General features: G+C 34.0%; 3 protein-coding genes across 3 annotated transcripts; 2 read left to right on the plus strand and 1 right to left on the minus strand.

The window, feature by feature from the left end:
* Nucleotides 1-162: 162 nt before the first annotated feature.
* On the minus strand, nt 163-3594 carry LOC120152192 (protein-tyrosine-phosphatase IBR5-like). Its single transcript, XM_039164463.1, has 5 exons — nt 3118-3594; nt 1712-1811; nt 1160-1217; nt 812-918; nt 163-566 (listed from the first exon to the last, which is right to left on the minus strand). The coding sequence occupies exons 1-5, from the start codon at nt 3352-3354 to the stop codon at nt 370-372; spliced, it is 699 nt and encodes a 232-aa protein (XP_039020394.1). The 5' UTR covers nt 3355-3594; the 3' UTR covers nt 163-369.
* Nucleotides 3595-5223: 1629 nt separating this feature from the next.
* LOC120152193 (eukaryotic translation initiation factor 1A-like) lies at nt 5224-6499 on the plus strand. The gene is made up of 2 exons (XM_039164464.1): nt 5224-5330; nt 5807-6499. The coding sequence occupies exon 2, from the start codon at nt 5829-5831 to the stop codon at nt 6255-6257; it is 429 nt and encodes a 142-aa protein (XP_039020395.1). The 5' UTR covers nt 5224-5330; nt 5807-5828; the 3' UTR covers nt 6258-6499.
* A 3128-nt stretch (nt 6500-9627) lies between these two features.
* Nucleotides 9628-10275, plus strand: LOC120152291 (glycine-rich cell wall structural protein-like). Its single transcript, XM_039164547.1, has 2 exons — nt 9628-9768; nt 9847-10275. The coding sequence occupies exons 1-2, from the start codon at nt 9648-9650 to the stop codon at nt 10050-10052; spliced, it is 327 nt and encodes a 108-aa protein (XP_039020478.1). The 5' UTR covers nt 9628-9647; the 3' UTR covers nt 10053-10275.
* Nucleotides 10276-17231: the final 6956 nt, after the last annotated feature.

A 17231-nucleotide genomic window follows, 5' to 3' on the forward strand; every position in this document is an offset into this window, starting at 1 on the left:
GAAAGGCGGTTGGAAACAATTTCTTTTCTTTTTTACTTCCTTTTATAGTATGATATGATAACGTGTACATTTACCGATGCCTATCCTCTTATAATGGCGAGAGCATATATGACAAGACAAAAGGTTACATGAAACAGTTCCAAAACAATTAGATATTTATTCTGGAAACGGAAAACAAGAGAAGTTATATATGTATATAAAATTTGGAACGAGCAGGACTGTGTTTCATTACATTATAAGGCACCCAGCGACGCAACGCACAAACTAGACACATCTAACATGCAAGAAAGAAAAACATTTACTAGTAATTTACAGCCAAATTAAGTGTTACCCATTGGAATATCTCTGCAACTAGGGTTTGCCAAGTTTTCAGAGATTCTTCTCTGGGTCTGCTGCACCAATTGTGAACTTGAGCGGTGGAACTTCTAAAGGCGGAAGACCAACTGGAACTGGATTACCGACATTGAACGTGGCTCCAGCAGGTTGGAAGGCAAGCAAAGCAGGATTATGGTTATTTGATGATCCAAAGAGCTTTTGCTCGTATTCCTGCAACTGCTGGTAGATAGCTACCAATCACAAGCAAATAAAAATCAGAAGATAGTGCCGCTTTCGGGAATCATATATCAAAAACTAATAATAGCAGCCTCAAGATCACACTGGAATGAACATCATAAAAGATATTACGACGGTCTTTTTCTCCTCATCCAAATAATACCAAGTGATATCCCTGTGGTTTCAATTAAGTGGATGAAAAAGCGACACAAAATGGCTTCCATGATATTAGGCAATCTATGTCGGGGATGATAAATACCTTGATTTATATCAACGGACGGTCTTCGTTCTTTCACAAACTGATAGCTTTGGGGAAGCCTCCATCCTTTAGATCTCATCAAGAAAGCTATTACAATAGCTGGTGACCTGTTGCAAAGAATAAAAACATCCTCAGACAATTTGTTTCATTTAAATGGGCGTACACACCCAAGCATTGGTCTTGATGAGAGTCTGTATAGCCTTAGATTCTTCCACCATACTCTATATGCAAAGTTTCAATATTTTCTAGTATAACGAAAGAAAAAAGAGGAAAAACAACTTCAATAAGCTTGTGTTTGTTTTAATGAGTATTACGAGGTTAAGGAAAGAATGTAGTAGTAGAATCAACCTATTTTTCCCTGACATGCAGTGCACAAGGACTTGAGCCTTATCCCTCTCGCATTGCTCTGCAGAAATGAACCACAGGTCATAATATGCCAACGAAAATGTAAAAATCATGCAACATGTCAACTGGAAGTGTCTGAGCCACTGCAATACGACCGACAACTACTAATTACATATTGTTCGTGCATCTGCAAGCAAACCGACAAGATTATAAAGTTGGAAAAAGTGATTGAGATGTAGAGAAAATATTGCAGAAAGGTTTCAATATTGTGAACATGCAGCAGAATACCTGCAGTTATAGATGAGAATTGAGAAAACCAAGAAGTGTCTCATTACGAAACTATAAAAAGAGAAATTATATTCAGTAAATGCTTCTCATGACCTAAAGAGAGGGTGAATTATTAAATTCTGCTCAGACCAATCTCTTGAAATTTGCAAAGAAAGAAAATCGATACATGAAAGAGGGAATAACAAAGCCTCGCACAAATGACGTGATACCAAAATTAACATTTCAACCACAACTGAAGCTTCACGATGAAACACAATGGTTACGTACCTAAAAATTGTATTGCATCATCAAATTGTAAAATTTTGTCATCTTGCAGACAGTGATAGGTAAATGAATTCTTGTAGAGATTTTGACAAGCAGGTACAGTCTGCAAAGAAATATTGTAAACAAAATAAGAATATGCCATGACTGTAAGCTACAATTTAGATGCAGAGCCACCAATATGAATTTTAGCGGACGCAACATCAAACAAAGAGGAGAACAAACTGCACAATGAAAAACGAAAATGAATGGATCTTGATACCATCAATCCTACAACATTCCCATGACGATCCTTCCAATCACATCACCGATAGCGTTGGAAGTTCGCAAACTACTGGCTTGCTTAGTTTAACGGTTATAATTTCAGCATCAAAAACATACTTGTGGTAGTGCAAGTCCACAATCCCAATTTTTCCTCAGGCCTATTACACTTTACAATGGAAACCTTATCACAGTAGTAAAAAAAACGTTTGATGCACATATCTATCTCAATTATGATGTATTTGATTCAGTAACATTCAATATTTAACACTGTATTAATCATTCACCCTCATCTTCAAATTATCATTATTCTAAGCTATTTTATAATTCAAGTAACGAAAATCTTACAACTTCAATTTATGATTATTCCACCCTCATTTTCTCCTCTTGAAGGCTAAAGGACCTAAAAGCAACAGAATCGCTCTTAATACTGTTTGACTATCAGATCTTTCAGTTAATTCGAGGGCTAAGTTCGATAAATTGCACTCATACAACCTGTTCTGGTGTTGCCTCACATCAATATCACACATTTGATATCAAACTTCTTCCCCATGTTTCCAAGTTATCATTAATAAACATGATGTTAGCCTTATTCACAAATAGAAGCACCAAGGAATATACTCCATTATCTAAGTAAATCCTTTGGAGCTGGATAGTGCTCCTATTAAGTTGACAGTATTCCCAAAGCTGTAACCAATCTTTCATCCACGCCCCTAAGCATACAGATAACAACAGGACTTCCATAATTGGAACTACAACTGACAAAGGAATTTTCTACATCAACAAAGTTACAAGATCTTCCTCCTATAGGCTTTGCTTGTTATTAAGGATGGAAAACTTTCTAATCTAATCTTTACCATCAAAATACAGAAATCCCAATGTAATCTTTATTCAAATACTTAAAATAGAGAAATCCCATCAAAGTTCTTCAAGTAGCAGAATACAAACCTCAACATACAACACAAAACCTAATCCTAATTAACGCTTTCTTGTTCCAATTAGTAAACAGTAATAAGCCAACTTTTCCAAATTATTCTTAATCCCAAAATCCATAAATTTAAATCAAAATAAAACCATAAGCAGATAGTATTACCATCGCAAACAGAAATAATAAAAAAATGGAAACGAGGAGGAAGAAGGAGAAGGGTTACATTAAGAACACGAGTAATTCCCTGAGTCTTTAGAAGCTCGGAGCGACAGGCGTTATCATAGCTACCCAAATAGAGAAAGTCGGGCAAGATCTCCGATGGGAAAGCACTGACTTGAAGCGATGTCTTGTCGGAAGAGACAGGAGTTCTATGCCCACATATCCCACAAACTTCCCCTTCCTCGTACTTGTGATAGTGCCCACATATCCAACACGGATTCTCCCTCTCCCTCTTCCTCATCCCCACTCACACTCACCACCCAAAATTAAGCAACTACGAGTTCCCGACGATACCCAGATCGACAAAAGCAACAAAACTAAAGACCCAGCCTTTTTTTTTTTGGTATTACCTTGGGAAACGAAGAGTTTCCAGTTAAAGGAAAGATACTGAGATTTTGGTTGATCAAAGAGAGAGGTTTGAATGGATTCTTATTTAATTGCGTCTACGATATTAAAAGACAGGCGCTTTCTGAATCCGGAGTGAAGGGAGAAAGATTGTACTTGAATGATTTTTCGTACTAAAAGAGAAAGTATTTACATATGGGTAAACTAATCTGGAGATCACTAAATTATGAGGTTAAGGCTATTTTGACCGCTGAATAGCATTAACCTTCAAAATTTAAGATCATTTCTGTGTTAACTTTTCTAGGGTTTTAAAATTTAATTTAAGATCAATTTGACCAAATATATAAATAATAAGGATCACATATATTATTATATAAATTTATTTAAATTTCATATTAGTAATTTCACTCGTAGTTAACTTTGATAACTTAATTAAAACTAAATATAAAATTTAATAATAGAATTGGTACAAATTTTATCTAATAATTAAAATAAAAAACAAATTTATAATTTAGTGGTTTTCGTGTAATTTACCCTTTTATATACTGTCTCCCTCGACTATTGGAAATAAAATAAAGCGAAAAAGAACGACAGGGTTACGGGTTACCTCACTTGACTGAGCTTCTCGATGATGGGCACGTGAATCTTATCATCAACACACCATGTGTTCTATTTTATTCTTTCATTACCATCCATCCTCCTCGTAAAATTATTGTTTTTATTTTGTCATCAAACTTTAGGTTATATTCTAATCATTTTATTCGAATACTATTGTATGATTAATTTAAATTTTAATAATTATTTAAAAATATTTATTTTCAACTTTATTTTATTATTTAAAGATACTCGTCTCTAAAGTAAGTGCATGATAATAAGTATGAATTAAACTATCTCGATAATAAAAGAATCATTGTTATTTTTTAAAACAACGATTTCAAGCACTATGTTTGATTATTTAATATTAAACGATTAAAAATTATCTTTAAATACATATCATCTTATATTTAATCATATTAATCAAATAAAGTGTGTGACAGTAATCTTTATAGGTGTTTATGTGGTTTTGATCAATTTGTTGCAAGGTAGTTGACAACTTGTACTGACCAAAACAGTGAACACACATGATTTGGTCGGGAATCTAACATATTTGAGCCTAAAAGGATTGGTTATGCTTTAAACACGAGGCCCTGCTTAATTTACAGAGATCGGGATGGATGCCCTAATCCTTCCTTTATGAATTGCCATTCACCCCACCAATCATAGCTTCTTCTCAATATTGGATTCTGTATACATAAATATTATCACTATAAAAAATATATATAAATTATCGGATGTTACCAAAGAACTCGGAGGATAAGGACACATGAGACCCCAAAATTCATTTGAACAGGTAATTTTTTTGAATGAGTTTACAACCAAGTATGTTGAGATATATATAATCTCCTTAAAATAGAATTATCCTTTTTTCGATGTTTAAAATCATTAGACGATACAACAATTATAATCTACTCATGACTCCAGTAAATAAATCGAAATTAATCTCGTATATTTTATCAGTGGAAATATTTATATTATATTAGTGGCATCTAAGACCCTTGTTATCCATGGTTGGGTTTTCTCTGTGATAGAAAGCCCATGATATAGATTTAGAGGACGAAGAAAGTTGCAACTTGATGTGACAACATGCGGCCCGGTTCAGGTCAGTTACCCAAACCCAGGTTTTGAATGTGAATGCAATATTTAGCGGAATTCTTAAGCAAGGGTTTTGACATTTTGGAATTTGGAGTGGAAGAATCAAATTCGTTTCTAGCAATTTGCTCTTTTATATTCTTCTTCATCTCTTTAGCGTTTTAAACGCAGCAGCCCAGAAAGGTATTCGTTGATTTTCTCTATTTTGATTTATATTTCTGCTTCAATTTTTCGTCAATCAGTTGCGGTAGATTGATCTTGATGAAATTTCACTTCTTTTTCTTTTGTTGTTTTGCAAAAGTTTATCATTTAGTGGTTGTGTCGTGATGGTTCAGACTCTGTTTAATTTCTTTATCATATAATACTTCTTTATGTGACTAATTCAAGCATGCTATGTTTAATATTTGATGGCTTATATTCCCCCATTAGTTTTTTTTATTGCTATTAAAGTAAAGATATATAAAATTTCCCAATTTTTAGTAACCTTGTTTAATTTTTCACCCTAAAGAATCCTTGTTTAATATTTATCATGAGATGAGAATTATCAGAATGTCTAGTTTGTTTCATGTATGGTGATGTTATTGCCAATATCCATCTTCATTTGTGATGATATTGTGCATTTGGCGCTTGTGATTGTAAATGAACCTTTGTTCTGGTAGGTACAAACAGCAAGAAGAAACCATGCCGAAGAACAAGGGGAAGGGAGGAAAGAACAGGAAGAGAGGAAAGAATGAAGCCGACGATGAAAAGCGTGAACTTGTATTCAAGGAAGATGGGCAAGAGTATGCCCAAGTGCTTCGTATGCTGGGAAATGGCCGTTGTGAAGCCATGTGCATCGATGGTACTAAGCGCCTTTGCCATATCCGTGGGAAGATGCATAAGAAGGTCTGGATCGCTGCTGGTGATATAATTCTCGTTGGACTTCGTGACTATCAGGATGACAAGGCTGATGTGATCCTTAAGTACATGCCTGATGAAGCAAGGCTCTTGAAAGCATACGGCGAGCTTCCCGAGAACACGCGTCTCAATGAAGGCATTGTCGACGAGGAAGATGAAGGGGGTGCAGATGATTATGTCGAGTTTGAAGATGAAGACATCGATAAGATCTAGGGTTTTGGAATTGCCTTTGTTCGAATGATTTGCATAAATGATACAAGAGAGATATGGTTGATGCTCTGTTAAGAAGCCTGCAAAATCTGGGGTTTCTCCCATTAGGTATTTATAAGTGCTGATTATGTCATTATTAGATGGATGTTGTTACTTTTACGGAAATCGCGTTCCATATCTCAAATTTACTATGAACAGCAATAATGAAAGCTAGCTTACCATGGGCATTTTGCCACTATGTTTAATACATATGTTATGCTTTAAATGTGTGTTTGATAAAGATGTTAGTGCTTTCATACAAGATGTAGTTTAAATACAGCCTTGCATGAAGTAGGATGTGCATGGATAAGAACAACATGCATTAGCTCCAGGGTGAGATTGATTAGAGGTAGGTGTCACTCATTTGTACCATGAATGTCGAACCTTTGGAGTGTGCAAGCTCGGTAGTATAATGAGTTTTTATTTTATTTTATTAATTTGGAGTGAATACAAGATAGTATTTGTTCAAAGTCTCAAACATTGAACATCAACCCTTGACTTACATAGTACTCGAATTTAAGTCCTCAATAAATAACAATAATTCCTGATGGTATAACGTATATTTGTTGTTTTATATTGGATCCGTTTAATGGCACCTTGAGGCATAAGTATTTGCATTCAAATATATTTCATTGTTAATTGATCTTATTGTTACTTTCAATTTCACCAAAATCAATCTTATCATCTAATCTCTTAAGAAATTATGTAATTATAAATTAATTCAATGAAAAACTAAAAAGAAAGTTATTTTTTTTTTCAAAACTTATATGCTCTATGCAGTATCTACAATAAATGTTCCCTAGAACTAACTACGATATTATAAACTAGAGCTAGTGACCATTTAATTATTGTCAGATTTTATTTTAATTATCGATGTTTCGATTTAATTAATTTGACCACGTAACTTTTTAGTTTTTAATGGAGGAGGCGACGTGGTAGTTAAAAAACTTGATATAATTGCATATTTGATCATTAATATTCTATTAATTTGGGTATACTTTAATTTAATTAAAATAAATTTAATCTTCAATTAGATGTGACGACGGTGTGTATTTTATTAAACCCAACGGTTTTTTTATTTAATCCACTAAAATTTTCATCCAATAAAGTGGAGACACGTGTCTCACTAAAGAGAGAAAATAGAAGGGAGATAATGCATTAAGAAGGGTTTAAACCTGAGATATCCTAGATGTTAACCCCCAGCTTGAACCACTCAACTAAGTCTCCTATTTGATTTTATATAACTTATTCCAGTTAATGATAGAAAAAAATATTATCATAGGGATTTAAACCTAAAATTGAAACTATAGATGAAACCACGATAATCATTAAGTCAAATAACTTACTTAAAAGTATAATTTTAATGTGTTTAGTATATTCATAAATTTTGTTATATATTATTCCTCTAAATTATAATTTATTATATAATATTAAATTATATTATTAAAGAATTTTTTTAATATATTTTATATATTCATATTTTTTAATATAAAAAATATTCTTAATTTTTTTATTAACTATAATTTAATATTATATATGTTTATTAATTGTTATATATATATATATATATAATAAATTATGTTTTTATAGAAAAAATAGTTCATAACTTTTAATGTATAAATTATTAATATAATTTAATAGAAAAATAATCCATAATGATATTAAATTATAATTAATAAATATATAATATTAAATTTTAATTAATAAATAAAATTTAAAAATATTTTTTACATAACAAAATTCAAAAATATATTAAACATACTAAAAATTTTCTTTTAGTATGTAATTTTGATTTAGTGGTTATGTGGATTTATTTATGCTTTTAATCTCAGGTTCAAATCCCCTTGGTGTCATTTTTTATATTTTATGTCATTAACTGGAATAAATTATATAAAAAATATTGTAGTACAAAACAATATGGTGGTTCATTTGAGTGGTGAACTGGTGATGTTCCAAGTCCAGATCCTCTCTAGTGCATTCTCTCCCATTTATTTTCCCTCTTTAATAGTGTGGTGACATGTATCATCATCTTGTTGGATAAAAATTTTAATGGATTAAGTAAATAAAATTTAAAAAAAAAAACTCCAATTAGGAATTGACATCTAATTAGAGATTAAATTTATTTTAATTGAATTAAATTATGATCAAAATGAGAATATATAAATATTAAGGATCAAATATGTAATTATACCAATTTTTTCTAATTTCATGCAACCTCCTCCCTTAAAAGTTAAGAATGATAGTTTGATTCAAACATTTAAATAGTTGAATGGTCCGATGAAATCAAAACATCAATAGTCAAAATAAAACGTAACAATAATTAAATGATAACTAGTGTAATTTACCCAGTTTTTTATCAATCAAAGACAAACGGATGACTAAACTAACTTTACCAGGAGAAGTCGAGTCCTACCAAGAGTGTTGACTTGGATAAGAGAATCGGAAAAGTATACGCCCTATGAAATGGGTTAACATTTTGTTGACCTCAACCTCAATTTTTAATATTTGATATCACATAATTACATAATATATATATATATATATATATATATATAATGGTAGAAACGATATTTAAAATTCACATAAAATAAATTATCTTGATATTTTAAATCACAATAAAATTAATATAAATTAAATATTTCAATATTTATCATATCAAATCATCATAAATAGTAAATTAAATGAAATAATATATTTGAATTCGCCATAAAAATAATAATTTAGATGTTGAGATCTTGAATATTCGATTTTGATCTTATAGAGTAACATACATATTGGAGAAAATGGGCGATATCAATAAATAAATAATAAATTCATTTGTATATTTATGATCTTGTAAATAACCCTAGTAACATACAAGTATAATATAAGATAAGTACAAGGTATTATTTGTTCATGGATAATTCTCTATCATTTGACATTGAATACTTATACCGTTGATATTCCTAACACTCGAACTTAAGACCTCAAAGAATAACAATTATTTTTATATTTGGTTCGTGCTTATGATCTCATATTTTATTTAGTTACAAAATTTTAATTAATTTGAAGGATTACATCACATGAATATGAAGGTAATCTGTATACACCGCACAGAAAATCACGGTATAATAATCTTACGTTTGTGGGGTGAGACGGACGTCAACGGCATTGGCGTGGCTCTAGATTTTTTACACAGCAGAAATTGACGGTTTCATGTACTATTCGGCGACTCTTCAACGGCCCACCTACATTGCGTCGTGGAAGGGTAATGTTTGTGCGTTAGTTACACTCCGTCTCAGACTCACGGTGCCTATAAATAGAGACAGAGTTTGCCTTCTTTTAAGCATCCTTAGAAAAGAAAGGAAATCAGATATGGGTTCCAATTCCAAGAGCTTCCTTTTCCTTGCTCTTTTAGCTGCACTTGTTGTGCTTCTCCTTTCCTCGAAAGTGGCAGCCAGAGACCTTGCCGAAGCTACCACCGAAAAGAACCATGGTTAGCACCTCCTAAATTACTAATTGTTTGTTTTTAACTTGTCGTCTCGGTTAAATGACAAAATGGGTTTATTTGCAGGTACCCAAAAAACCAAAGCTAACCTTGGAGAGTCCAAGTATGGGTATTATGGTAACAGGGGATACGGAAACAGTGGAAATGGATATCCTACGCGCCCCATTGGTTATGGTGGTACAAATCTTCCGGATCCCATTCCTTCTGGTAGCGGATATCCTACGTACCCCGGCGGTGGTGGTTATAAGCCTTGCTACTACCCGCCCTGCTAGACTATTACACAACCTGCTGCTCCATGCTCGAAACTCATGCCTCCTAGTTTATGGAATTTGAATAAATAAATTTGTAGAATAAAAGTTTGTTTCTTGTGCATTTGGGGCTTATGTGATGTTATGTTTGATAGAGTATAATAATCTGTTGTTGTTTCTGTTGTAACCGATCCAGGTCAGTTGAGCCTGGGCTATTATAAATACTTGGGTGTTTGTATCTGTTTAATGCACCGTCTTAGCTTAGTCTTAGCTTCTGCTAGAATTCTCTTGATCCTCCATTAACTTCCGTTCACCGTCTTCAGCTCACCGGTTCTTCACAGTGTTCGCATAAATGTTTCAGAGTTTTGAATTCTAAAATTTATGCCATTTAAATTACTAAATTTATATTGTTCGTTGAAGCTAACTTATAACTATATGCTTCAACACTCGAGAGTCGTGGACGAGGTGGGTTCTAATGGGTGAATTCACGAGATAATGTTCTCGAACTTTTTTATTCACGATATAATGCACATCCCAGATTAATTGTTGAAATGGGGTGAATTCTACAGTGATGGCCATAGGTCGCCATGCAATCCAGGCGATCTTGTAGGACGCCATGCAATCCAGGCGACATACGGGGTGACATACGACCCATACGGGGTGACATACGAGCCATACAAGCCATATACGAGCCATACGAGCCAATGGAGAGGTCGCCATGCAGTCTTATACGAGGAGAGGTCGCCATGCAGTCTTATACGAGCCATACGAGCCAATGGAGAGGTCGCCATGCAGTCTGGGCGACCTTGTAGGTCGCCATGTAGTCCCGGCGACCTTGTAGGTCGCCATGTAGTCCCGGCGACCAAGTAGGTCGCCATGTAGTCCCCATGTAGTCCTAGCTCAAGAGACCTCATGCATGCACATGCAGCCACAACTGAGATTCCTTCACGTGCTCCCTCCTGCTCCCCGCTGCATGCCTACAGCTATTGATGCATGCATGTGAACCATTTGAGCCGTGAATTATTGGTACAATTATTGAACCATTGCTGCGTGAAATCAGTTGCTATCATAGCTGCAATTGCATAATTATTGGTGAAATAATTGAGGCAGCCGGTGACACCTAAATTATATATGGGGTGTGCATTATCGTGAGAACATAAAAGAAAGAAAGAAAGGGAGAAGAGATTGCAGCCATAGCTTGGTCGCCATAGCTTGGTCGCCGAGATTGCAGCCGAAGAAAGGGAGAAGAGATTGCAGCCGAGAAAGAAAGAAAGGGAGAAAGGAAAGTAAGAAGAAGAAAGGGAGATAAGGTAAAATTTTTTATATTTAAATTAGTTTATTAGTATAAATGTTTAATTTGTTAGTTTAGGGTTTAGGGTAAATAAAAAAGCAGTTAATTAGTTTGTTAGTTTAGGGTTATATGATTGTTAGTTTAAGTTATAGTATACATAAATTAAAAATTATTTAATTAGTATATGTTTGATAGTTATATAGTTAAAAAATAATTAATTAGTTTGTTTTGTTAATAGTTAGTTATATAAAAAAATTATTTAATTAGTTTGTGTTAGTTAAATAGTTAAGTTATATTTGTTTGTTGAATTTATATTATATAAAAAATTAGTTAGTAAGTTTATTAGTAGTATATTATAATGAAAAAATAGTTTATTAGTTAGTTTTAGTTATATAAAAGAATATTTTATTAGTTGTTTAAGGGTTTAACGTTTACGTTTAACTTATATTTTAAAATGTTTAGTTTGTTAGTTTATTAGTTTATTATATTATAAGTTATTATATTAAAGTTTAGTGTTGTAAATTAGTTAGTTAGTTATATTAGATTATATTAAATGATTTTTTAAATATTGTTGTTTAATTTTTTTTACAGATTCATTCCAATGGCTGACCAAATTCCACTGTTGAGGCTTGACAATGAGCATATTTCAAGTCATTTGAGAATAATGGTGAATAAAATATTTGTTTAATGAATTATAATTAATAAATATTTGAATATTATTTTATGATTGTGATAATTTTTTTGAAATATTTAATTGTAGGAGGACGAGCAGCGAGTCCTTCGTCTTCGACTACATAAAGTGCCCAAGCCACACCCACTGATAGAAGAAAATTTGCAAGAGGCTGGATTTTGGTATATAACATTTGTGCGAGATTACAAGTTGGTCCCAGGTTTGATCAGTGCGTTGATTGAACGTTGGAGACCAGAAACGCACACGTTTCATTTGCCGTGTGGCGAATGCACGATAACTTTGGAGGATGTGGCAATGCAACTCGGGGTCCAAACTAATGGGATGCCGGTGGTAATGTCACATGAGTTTAATAAGGTGGAACAACTTTGCAACTTGTTTCTTGGGAAAGCGCCCGTAGCACCAGAGTGTAGAGGGTGGCGGGTGAGGTTGTCATGGTTGAAGAATGAATTTCAACTTCAACCAAATAGTACGGAGCACGAAATTATATATGCAACACGAGCATATATATTACAATTGATTGGGGGAATTTTGATGCCTGATAAATCTGGTAGTTATGTTCACACTCATTATCTTCTTTTTTTAACAAATTTTGAGAATTGTAGGCAATATAGCTGGGGTTCGGCGATATTGGCGTTCTTGTATCGTGAGATGTGCAAGGCGTCATTAGTCGTGAATGATAATAATACAGAAGAAATCGGTGGATGTCTGTTGCTGCTACAATCATGGGCTTGGCATAGACTTCCGTTTTTGACACCGATTAGTCGGACTGCGGTTGACTTTCCACTTGCCGGAAGGTAATATGAATCATCTATTTTAATATAAAATATTAATTAAAAAATATTTATTTTGATTAAAATTACTGAACAAAATGTCTCTATTTTTGTTTTGATTGATATACAGATGGAGGCATAAAATTGAAGGCACAGGGTTGGTGCACAACAACATTAAAGAGTTCAGGTTGAAGATCGACATTAAGGCCAAAAAGGAGGTATGCATAATCTGTATTTTTTAATTATTATTTAAATTAACTATATTATTTGATTTAAATCAATTTTATTGTTTTTATAATTTTACAGTTTAATTGGAGACCATACATGAATGAAGAATTATTTGCGTTGATACCGCACGATATTTTAGATGGGTTTCAATATTGGTGTGCTGTTACACCATTGATCAATTTTGCTTTTGTTGAAATCCAATTTGGGGATAGAGTGCTGAGGCAATTCCACTTCCACCAACCTATTCCGCGGAGTCCATGGGATCATGACCTCCTCCAAAACTTAGATGGTCGTCGTCCAGTGAATTGGGTTGAGACGCATGACGACCTGCACAGATTTGATGGTCGTCGTAAAGAAAGCGTTAATTGGGTTGAGAAGCATGCAACCTACATTAATGCTTGGAACAATAGGGCTTCATTCATGCCAACTCTTGACGCCATTCAAGACGACGACTTTAATTTTGAGACTTCGGCTTACCTTGCTTATTTTTTGGATAATGGAAAGCCGTTCCTCACAACAATAGTAGAGAGGCGACAATTTTTGAGGTTTAAGAAAAGATTTGGTAAAGCTGAATACTCTCTACCGAGTGGGAGTGGGAGTTCATCTCTACAACCTGAAGCGGAAATGACCGATGTGGATAATAGCGCACCACAATCGTTGCATCACGCAGTTGATGATTCTACTGTCCCGTCATACATACCAGAGTTTGTGCAGCCTGAGGCACCCATCTATTCTCCTACGTTTTCGTCGACGTATGACTTTGAACACATGACAGTTCAAATACCCCCAATGAATGAGGGGGATGGGTACAATACTCCTGAGCCACAACGGCCACAACGTATCAGACGTCCGCCCCGACATTATCATTCAACAACACCCCGGCATCGACAACAATTGTAAACTCGTTTGCTATTTATTACAAATTATTTATTGAAATTAGACTAGTTTTTTAACCTTAACAATGATTTTTAGTATCAAATCATTACTAGTATCAAATAATTAAATATTTAGTAAATCAACTATTTTAAATCATTAGTATCAAATAATTAAATATTAACAATAAATCCTTATTAATAATAATTAGTAAATCATTAGTATCAAATCATTAAATATTTAAAAATCATTAATAAATTCGACTATGTATAAATTTAAACTCAATAATCCACACTTGTACACTCATTTGTTAGTATTCTATAATTATTAGTAATAATTATTAAATCATTAGTATTAAATCATTATTATAAATAATTACTAAATAATAACTAAATAATTATTATAAAATCATTATTATAATGATTATTATCAAATCATTACTAAATCATCAAATCATTAAATATTTAAATCATTATTAAATCATTTTTATAATGATTATTAATAAATCATTATTATAATGATTATTATCAAATCATTATTATAATGATTATTATCAAATCATTACTAAATCATCAAATCATTAAATATTTAAATCATTATTAAATCATTTTTATAATGATTAATAAATACATAGAAATACATATATGATTACTAATGATGAGGCCTATATCTTGGTAAATTAGGACAATTGTTTTTTGAATGGCCTTCACCCCTACATAATCCGCATCTCTTTGCTTGACCTCTCTCTATAGCATGGAAATCCATACTGGTATGAATTCGAGTGGACTCAGGTCGACCCTTTGGACTTCTGCGAAGCATTGGATTTGGTAGTCATTCATCATGATCCTTTTTGGGCCAATATGATTCATTCGGTATCTGTCTGAACACATAGCTGTAGACATTTAATATCCTACGTAGGTGGAAGCATTCATCAACATAAGTGTATGCGCTTACACCAGCATACATACATGCAGCGACTGCATGAGCACATGGATATTTCCATGCCTGAAAACAATCACAATCACACCATTTGTGTCGTAAATCAACTCTAAATGTTTGGTCTTCTCCTCCGACGTTACGACATATGCACGACACAACAAAAGTATGACCAACTCGGTCAAAATTATGAACAACCATTGATGTTGCCAATCGCTCATTTGCTTCCATTGATTCCACCACTGTAGGAGCCCAAGTTTTACCTCTATTTATGAGACTCTCAATTTCCTTGCCTTTGTCCGACCAAACTTTATCCAATCTAAAGTACGTCTCTTTCACCACACTCGCTATTGGGAGATGGCGTGTACCTTTTAGTACCGAATTAATAGCCTCAACAAGGTTTGTGGTCATATGTCCGTATCTCCGACCTTCATCGTATGCTTGCGACCATTTTTCCCGCGGTATTTTTGAAGCCCACTTCCAAACACGCTGATCATCGTAAAATACCTTCAAATTCTCCAATCTCTTGTCAAAATTTGGTCGACGTAGTTCGTATCCTGTTCCATAATATATTGTGTTAAACCGCAATTAAAAAAACCACGTAAAAAATACACAAATATTGAAAATAAAACTTACCCATGCTGACTATCTCGCTACGAATATGTGCGTTATGAAACTGGTCGATACTATTCTTGCCAATATGACGGATACAAAATGTCGGATATGCATACGGAGGTATCCAACGACTTCCTGGTCGTTCAATTGCCGCCAAAATACCCGTTCATCTATCGGATATCAAGTAAACTCCATCTTCACGAACGACATATTGACGTAGATTGGTCAGAAAGAAATCCCAAGCCTCTGTTGTCTCTCCCTCAACAATGGCGAATGCAATTGGGAAGATATTTCGCTCACCATCTTGAGCAACTGCCATCAAAAGTACATGCCTATATTGACCATACAACCACGTACCATCTACTTGGATCATACGTTTGCAAAATGGAAATCCTTCAATACATGCCTTGAATGCCCAAAATAGTCTATGAAATATTTTCTTCCCTGGCAGAAGTTGACCTTCTTCGTCATATGCGGGCATGGTTTGAGACTTCACTATAGTTCCTGGGATAAATCGCTTCATTGCTTGTAGCAAATGTGGTAGCTCATTGTACGATGTATCCCAATCTCCATACGTCAGCTTCATTGCCTTCATCTTCGCATTCCACACCTTGCCATATTTTACTTGATATCCAAATTGTCTTCGAATAGATGCAGCTAACACTGAACAAGATATCCTTGGATCCTTTTCAACCATCGCCTTCACGTATTCACATATTACATCGGAGTCCAATAGTTGGTGGTCTTGTTCGATGGAGTTTCGCAAACATGTGTGCGAACCATTATACCTCGTGATGACCCAAACATCGTGCCTTTGATTTTTCGACACTCTGATCTTCCACTTGCACTCTGGGCCATATTTTACACACTTTGCGTATAGGGTTTTCTGGTTGGACTCTGCAACATGGACATCAACATGGCATTTGATGCAGTACTCTTTAATCGCCAGCGTAGCTTCATTTTTTCCTCTGAATTGCACCCTAACTGAAAATTCACCAGAATTATCGAATGATTCAGTCATTTGGTACGGAGGTAAATGTGGCATGTCTGGGAATTCAGGTTCCCTCATTGCATCATAGTCTATCTCGTACATGTGAGGAGTAGCTTCATACGGTGTCAGAACTTCATCAATTGCACCTCCACCAAATATATTTTCGTCGCCGCTCAAAACGGGTTCTTCAGTTTCTTCATCTTCGCTTGAATCATCATGAATTTCTCCCCATCGATTTTCAGCGTCAATATCAACAACCAATTCCGGTATGTTTCTCGTCTCATACTCTGCTGCTGCAGATGTCCCCCCGACTTCATTTACACTTTCCAATAGTGCCATAAAACTGTTCGGGAACCTGTATGTCGGCTCCTCAAACTGACTATATAAAGCCATTTCAGATGGATTTTGAGCCACACCTCTTGATGACCCAGGAACATCACATATGTTACGCACATCAACAAATAATTCAATAACTGCTATATTGGTTGACTCATGTAATCCAACCATAGTTCCAATATCATCATCTTCTTCAAGTGGAACTACAGCATATCTGACTGGGTTAGAGCATATCATAAACCTATACCTCAAACCATCAACTGCAGCTCGAATTTTTCTTTCTATTTTATGCTTCATTTCTATAAATGTGATGTCTTTTTTGAACATCATATTTATTGGTTTTTCAGACTGAAAAACTACTCCGACCTCATTTTCCATAATCTGTCCATTATAATGGACAATCATGAAAAAGTTGTTGCTCATTTTCTCTACAAATAAAAAAATAAATTAATTTAGATTAAAAAATTAGATA

This window comes from Hibiscus syriacus, unplaced genomic scaffold (genome assembly GCF_006381635.1).
Source record: "Hibiscus syriacus cultivar Baekdansim isolate YM2019G1 unplaced genomic scaffold, ASM638163v2 tig00111088_pilon, whole genome shotgun sequence".
In the NCBI taxonomy this organism is placed as follows: Eukaryota; Viridiplantae; Streptophyta; class Magnoliopsida; order Malvales; family Malvaceae; genus Hibiscus; species Hibiscus syriacus.